The sequence below is a fragment of the Meriones unguiculatus genome, chromosome 17 (genome assembly GCF_030254825.1).
Source record: "Meriones unguiculatus strain TT.TT164.6M chromosome 17, Bangor_MerUng_6.1, whole genome shotgun sequence".
Lineage (NCBI taxonomy): Eukaryota > Metazoa > Chordata > Mammalia > Rodentia > Muridae > Meriones > Meriones unguiculatus.
The window spans coordinates 21,559,601-21,566,492 of NC_083364.1; the positions used below are offsets into that span (position 1 = coordinate 21,559,601).

Genomic DNA, 6,892 nt, shown 5'->3' on the forward strand with positions numbered 1-6,892 from the left:
ACTGAGAGAAAAGGACAAAAGGGGCCTCAGCCTATGGGACTTGGATTTCCTCTCTACTACAATCTCAGCTCTCAAATGGTGACTGTGCGATACACAGTGTAGTTTGTATGTCCTTTGAGGGGCCTCCCCCACTGCCCCTTTCTTGTTATTTTTCTTTTTGTTTTGCTTTTGTTTTATTTATTTTTATTTTTTGGTTCTCAAGACTAGGTTTCTCTGGGTAGCCTGGGCTGTCCTGGACTTGCTTTGTAGACTAGGCTGGCCTCGGATTCGGAGAGATCCACCTGATTCGGAGAGATCCACCTGCCTCTGCCTCCGGAGTGCTGGGATCACAGATGTGTGTGCCCAGCTTCACGTCACTTCTTAAGGAGAAATGCCCATTTCTCAATTTCAGCCAGGCTCCCACTGCCCCAAACATCTTCCCACTTTCAGATAGCTGACTTCAAGTCTGAGTTAACCTCCTTGCTGGAATAGCTGATGGCTCAGTGTATTGGCCCCTGGGGGGGGGCTTCCAGTCATTTCTGGCTATACTGGGGAAAGGCAGAGTCCTTTCTCTGACCACTCTGTTGGATGTGAGGGGAGAAGGGTGAAGACCACCCTTCATGTTCACTGGCCTGCGGAGTCTTGTAGGACCATGGGAGGAAGTGGCTCTTGGTTGTATACCACATAACCCTTGACGGGACCAGTCTCCATAGGTTCTTCTCTAAAGTTTGCGTGAAATACTTTCCTAAGGGGATCCCTTACAATGCATCATGGGAACACCAGCAGTTAATGGAGAGGGGCTCCTAGCTGAAGGACACTGACTCCACTTACCAGTACAAAGCCCCTGCCCAGGGATATCTCAGCTCCACCCCTGCCCCTGTGCTCTCTTTAGCTGGGTCAGCCTGCCCTGGGTAAGGATGCACCTTTCCTTTCAGGAAAAGACTCTTGCCACCATTCCACATCTACTGGGCAAAGGGGGGCAGAGAGGAGATATGCTCATTTCCCTTGGCCAGCTTTAACTTCCGAAGTATTCTCTTTTTCTGTGAACATTTTAATGAGGGTTGAACATAAAATAGAAAAATAGCATTCTGATCGCTTTTTCTTTTTAAATTTTCTTGAGACTTTCATACAAGGCAATGGATGGATAATGTTAACCTGCTAAAGAAAACATACTGACCACAGAAAAAGGCATCTCTAATACCTATGACGATTATTCATGTCTTTGGAATATCCTGTCAAACTCTCAGGGGTTGGCTGGTTTACTTTCCTTTTGAAAAAAAAAAACAACTCGGATTTAAAATCCGGCTGCTGTTGGACACTAGCAGGACATCTGAGGACTGTTATCAGTTTCAGGTGATGCTGTCTGGAGCCGGTGTTGCTTAAGGCAGCTGAAGAGGAGGTAAGCTGCATGAAGGTGTATACGTACGTGCTCGCTTCTCCTTCCAAGGGGTGTGGGCAGCCAGAGGCTACTACCCTACAAGGGAGTCGTGCTTATTCTCCATGGACAGATAAGTCATCCAGCAGCTGGGCTGGGACCAGGCCCCTGTGTCCGCCATACTCACCGTGGTAGAATCCCTTATCATCCACAGGCCCATAAACTGTGACTACATCTCCAGCCCTCAGCACCAGCTTGCCCTTTGGCCCCCCTGCTCTCCCATCCCTGGGGTTATAGTCCAGAGCTGCCATCATTGTCTTTGGGGTCCACAGTGTGGGTGTTCTGGAGTTCTCCTGAGGCATGAAGGATCCCTGGGAGTTGGTTAGACCCTTCAAATCTTCTTCACGTTGAGCCTCAGAATGCAGGTGCCCCTTGGCTAGCAAATGCCAACTCCCATCAGTCTGTTCTGTGCCCACCTCTGCCTCAACTATCAGGTGTCCAGGGATTTTGCCCACCTGTCCATTACACTCTCCGTGGTAGAACCCATGAGCATCCTGGGAGCCCCACACCCTCAGCAACTGCCCTTTCTGGAAAGCCAGCTCTTCTTCCAAAGCTTCAGAGTTGACAGGCATTACCGGGGGGCTATGATCAAAGAGGGCCACAAAGACCCTCACTGAACTGTCGGCTTCTGTCTCCAGCTCCTCAGGGGCCCCATTTGACATCTTAATGACTTTGCTGGTTGGTGCTGGGCATAGCACTGAGGTAGGTTCAAGAAACTGGCACTCTCTCTTGCTTCCCGGAGTCCCCTGTCTTTGTCCACTTTGGGACTTGCTCTTTCTTTGCTCTGGCTTCTCTGTGTACTGAGAATCCAAACACAGAGCCTCCTCCTCCAAAATGTGATGGAAGTCAGCTGTGTGACACTGGGTTGCGCCTTGCCGGTGAGGAGGGAGCATCTGAGCATATTGCTTTTGAAGAAGGGCCTTCTCAAGGCCAGGCTTCTCCCAACATGGCACTTTCACAGGTCCAGTCTCTGGGGAGAGACGGACGAATTCTGGAGCAGGACTTCCACTAATGCCCATGTGTGGGGAGTGGACTTCCTCCAGCCCAGGCTGGCCAAAGAGCAGAGGTGGCCTGTGGTTCTGGGGAGTCTTCTGAAAGGACAAGTCCTTCTCATAGCCCTTCCAGGCCTCCGTGGGCCCCTGGAGGAGGTTGTTTGCCCTATCTGAGCTCAGGCTGGGGACTGGTAAATGCTTCCTTGAATGTTCTTCAGGGGCTTCCTCTAGAAACATAGCTGGAGGCTCCCCACAGCTTCCAGGGGCATGAGAGCTGGACTTGGCACTTGGAGACGCCCGTACTGCCTTCTGCTGACAGACAGGGAAAGCAACTCTGCAGGCAGAAGGGTCCCCATCTGTGTAGCTAAAGGGAGGAGCCTCTAGGTAACGAGAGAAACAGTCCTCGGGAATCTGAGCTGGCACTGAATCCAGAGACTCACCGTACAGTGACGTGGTTCTCACCGAGACCTTCTGGCATGCCAGGGGGACCCGAAGCTGAGAAAATTCCAGCAGGGTGTTCCCAGCAGTGGCATCGGCCACTTCTGTCACCTTGAACCCATCCACATAGACAGCATAGCCAGTGACCTGCACTCCATTGGAGGACCCGGCCGAGTCAATGGTCACAGGGAGCCAGCTGACCACCAGGAAACCTGGAGAGGTGTGGTGCTCCACCAGCACATCCAGAGGAGGGTCAGGGGGTCCTGCTAAAGGGGTATCAAAAGTTATCGTGGGGGACATTGTTTCCCAGAGCACCTGGAGCGGGTCCTGAGGTAGCTGTACCCCCACCCTCACCCGGTAACGTGTGCCAGGACTTAGGCCTTGGAGAGTATAGCAGGTAACACCCGAGGGAGTTAGAGTGTGCTCTTCGTCTTCAAGGTACACCATATGGGGGTACCTATTGCTGCCGGAGGCCCATGTGATTGTGGCAGAGGTAGCTGTGACATTCTGCAGCCGTAGCTGCATGGGGCCCAAACAGAATACTCCTTTGGCCTCCAAAAGGGGCCTGGAGAAGTTCTGCTCCCCCGTGCTTGGTTTCAAGCCCTGCCAGCAGTCTTCTGTCTTGGTTTTCAAACGTTCTACTGCTGTGTCTGACTTAGAGTCTGCCCTTCCTGCCTGGCACAGGCCTCTCTCCAGGGATCCCTGCACTTCCTCACCTAAGAAGCTGCCTTTCAAGGCTTTGCTCTGCTCAGTGGGTGGTGCGGTGGCAGGACCAGCATCAGGGGAGGTGGGGAATAGGTGGTTCAGGATGGGGCTTCCTGAAATTGGTTCCACTAAGTTGGACGGGACTAGGCCTCGCTGCCCATTCACAAGCTCCCCTTCATAGAAGCCATCCTCATCCACGTCCCCACAGACATAAACATAATCGCCAGCTGTGAGGGGCAGCGCACCTCGGCAATGCTCGTTAGGCCCTTCACGTGGATTGTAGTCAGTTCTAGCCAAGAAGACCCTGAGCTTGTGAGTGGCGGGAGCCTCGGAGCTCCTCATTTCCGGGGAAGTGGACACGCTGTCTGGTTCCAAGTCGTCCATTTCGCTTGCTGTGTCCATGTCCAGAGAAAGGCAAGATGGCACTGTAGCCCACAAGGACTCTACCGAGGAGGAATTGGATTGTGAACTGTTTTTCTTGGCTTGGGGCCTGGAGTCCAGAGGCTGACTGGTAGGATTTCTGTCTGACACCTGGGGGGCACCAGCTGGTTCCCCGGGAGTAACTGGGTTCTCCTGCTGGGAGAGAGAAGCGGGAGGTTGTACGTCAGTGATAGGCAACGACAATGAATGTTCTTCAGACTTTGGCTTCAACTTGGGCCTCCTGCTACCCCTGGCTTGGGGTTCTGAAGCTTGGGTGGTCTCCGGTGTCTCTGAGGGGTGGCCAGGCTGACACTGCAATCCCTGCGTTTCTTTCCCAAAGGCCCGAAGGTCACTCGGGGCGTTATTCTGGTAGTGACGCAGCTGCTCTTGCCTGTCTTGTGCACAGCCTGCTTGTTGCAGCAGCTGCTCCGCCGGCAGGCCAGTGGCTTCGGGTTCCTGCCTCTGCCTCGCACGGCTTTGCTGCAGGGAAACACTGCTGTTCTCGTCTGCCACCTTCTTCACGGAGCTGGCCAGGGCCTGCAGCCTTGCGTTCTCCTCTGACAGCCTGGCGCCCTTGTGCAGCGCGGCCTGTAGCTGCGCTTCTGCCTCCTCATAGCGCCGCTCAGCGGCGGCTGCCTGTGCGCTCAGCTCCTCGCATTGCCGCCGCTGTGCACCCAGCTCGCGCTCCAGCGCCTGCACCTGGTGCCGCGCTTTCTCCGAGGGTGCGCTGAGGCTGCCCGCTTCCGCCTGGGAGCCAGCTTTACGCTGCTGTAGGGTCAACTGTCTTTGCAGGCGCAGCACTTCCCGCTGAGACTCACGCTGCAGCCGGTCCAAATCATTAATGTTGCACAACTGTGTGCAGGTGGCGCCCTCTCCAGGATGCGAGTAGCTGCCAAGGTCCGCGGCGATGCGCGCCTGCAGCAGGTGACACTTCCGCCTCAGTGCTTCGATCTGCAGGTCTTTGGCTTGCAGCACATCAGCCTGTTCTGACAGGTCCTGAACACGCTGGTGGGCAAACCCTTGGCCCAGGTCCAGGCCTCCGAGGCCCTCACCCGGTCCAGGAGCGCTCACGGCCCGCAGGTTGGTCTCCTGCAGCTTGCGGGCCCTGTCTTCAAGGCGTTGAGCAAGATCGGTCAGTTCTGCGTGCTTCACCTTGAGCCATTTGACTTTCTCATCGGCTTCATCCGAGAAGCCCGAGCGCCGCAGCTGCAAGTTCTCTTCGCGCAGGCCACAGCAGCGGCGAACCAGCACCTGCAGTGCTTCGGCCAGCTCCGAGTTCTGCCTTACCAGGTCGTGGTAGTCCAGACCTGGTGGTGAGGGGGTCAGGGCTTCGCAGGGCTTGTTCTCGGAGCTTTCTTCCTGCAGGTCACCAGCGTTCCTGTGTATTGATGGTACCTGAAGCGGCGGCTGAGGACTGGAGGTGTCTGGGATAGAGGCGCTGGTCGAAGAAGCCCTTACCTCAGATTCGGAAGCCTGGAAGCAACTCAGTGTGTTGTTCAGTGAGCAAGAATGTGCTGTTGCCAGGGATTCGAGGGAGCTGGCGCGCGTGGGCAGTAGGTCGTTTGGAGAGCAAACCCGGACACCACTGTTGAGGCTTTCGAGGGATCCGAGTCGACGAGCAGGCTTTGGGCTGCCACGAGTGTCGCTCTGGGCTTCTAGGGGTGGCTCTTCCGAGGAATGTGTGATCTGGAGGTCCGCGGGTCCCGGGAAAGGGGGCTGCCAGCGGAAGTGCTCCAGGATGTATTTAAGGAAGAGCTGGCGCTCCAGGCCTAGCGCCGCCTGCAGATGGCGGATGCGCGCGGCTTGCTCGCCGTCGGTCTGCCAGCGCAGCAGTGCCAGCACTTCCTGCAGGCGACAGCGGCACTGTGCCGCGGGGTCTTCGGACGCCCCCGAGCGGCCGCAATAACCGCGGTTCACCAGCTCCTGGGCCAGCTGGCGCTGAAGCTCCCGAGCCTGGCGCACTACGCCGTCGCGCTCCTGGTGGAGCAGCTGCTGCAGCTGCCGCAATTCTGCCTCCTTCCAGCGCAGCAGCTGCCGGATCTCGGCCTCACGTTCGCGCTGCACCTCATCCTGCAGCTGCCGCAGCTCCCGGAGGCGTCGTGCCTCCCACTTGGAGCGCAGATGGTCAGCCAGCTGCTGCCGCTCCTGCTCGGCAGACTCCCGCAGCTGGCGCGCCTGGGTCGCGAAACGCCGCCGTTCCGACCGGCCGCGCGCGCGCTCGGCCTCCAGCTCTGCCCGCAGTTTTTCTAGCTCTCGCCTCTGCTCCTCCAGCACTGCCGTCGCTGGGCCGGGGCTGCCTGGCTTCTTGGGCGACGCGCGGCCACCACCCAAGGGGGTGGGTGAATCCTTTGTCATTGTGGCGGCAGCCGGGCGAGAGGCCAGAGATAGCTTGGTAGGCCAGTTAGCCAACGGCCGCCGCCCCCGGCCGCTGCCAACCGCCCCGCGCGCCTCTTCCGGCCCCCTAGGAGCCCTCCGCGCGCCCCTTCCGCCTTGGGGGCAGTCTCCCTTATAACCTGCCCTGTCTCTCCAGACGCAATACTTTTCGCTTACTCCCTAGACTTCTGAGACCCCTTTCAAACTGACCTCTGAACTTACCTGCTTCTGGGCTTTTGGCACCCATTCCACTCTCTCCCCAGCAGTGTGCAATCCCTTTCAGAACTAGATCCCCAGTAGGGACCCTTCAGATGATTGCTGCTCCTGGGCCTGGAGAAAGGGGCGTGCGTAAACATGGGTTATGGTCAGACCTTGCCTGCCCCTTCTAGGGTTTCTGGTAGTGACTTGAATTAGGTAACTGAGAACTAACTTATTACAAGATCTACGTAAATTTGTGGGTTTCACACTGTGGCTGTAACTCTCCTACTCTTCCAGGAACTCCTGCATACTAAACCTTTTCGTACATCAACTGAAACTTTTTTCAAGACAT

The 6,892-nt window shown here is 56.5% G+C and overlaps 1 protein-coding gene across 1 annotated transcript; it reads right to left on the reverse strand.

The window, feature by feature from the left end:
* Positions 1-1,012: 1,012 nt before the first annotated feature.
* LOC110559205 (RIMS-binding protein 3-like) lies at positions 1,013-6,561 on the reverse strand. The gene has a single exon (XM_021654512.2). The coding sequence runs from the start codon at positions 6,322-6,324 to the stop codon at positions 1,471-1,473; it is 4,854 nt and encodes a 1,617-aa protein (XP_021510187.2). The 5' UTR covers positions 6,325-6,561; the 3' UTR covers positions 1,013-1,470.
* Positions 6,562-6,892: the final 331 nt, after the last annotated feature.

What these genes read in the sequence shown, in the direction of transcription:
- LOC110559205 (XM_021654512.2), bottom strand. Translation starts at nt 6,324, where the DNA reads ATGACAAAGGATTCACCCACCCCCTTGGGTGGTGGCCGCGCGTCGCCC.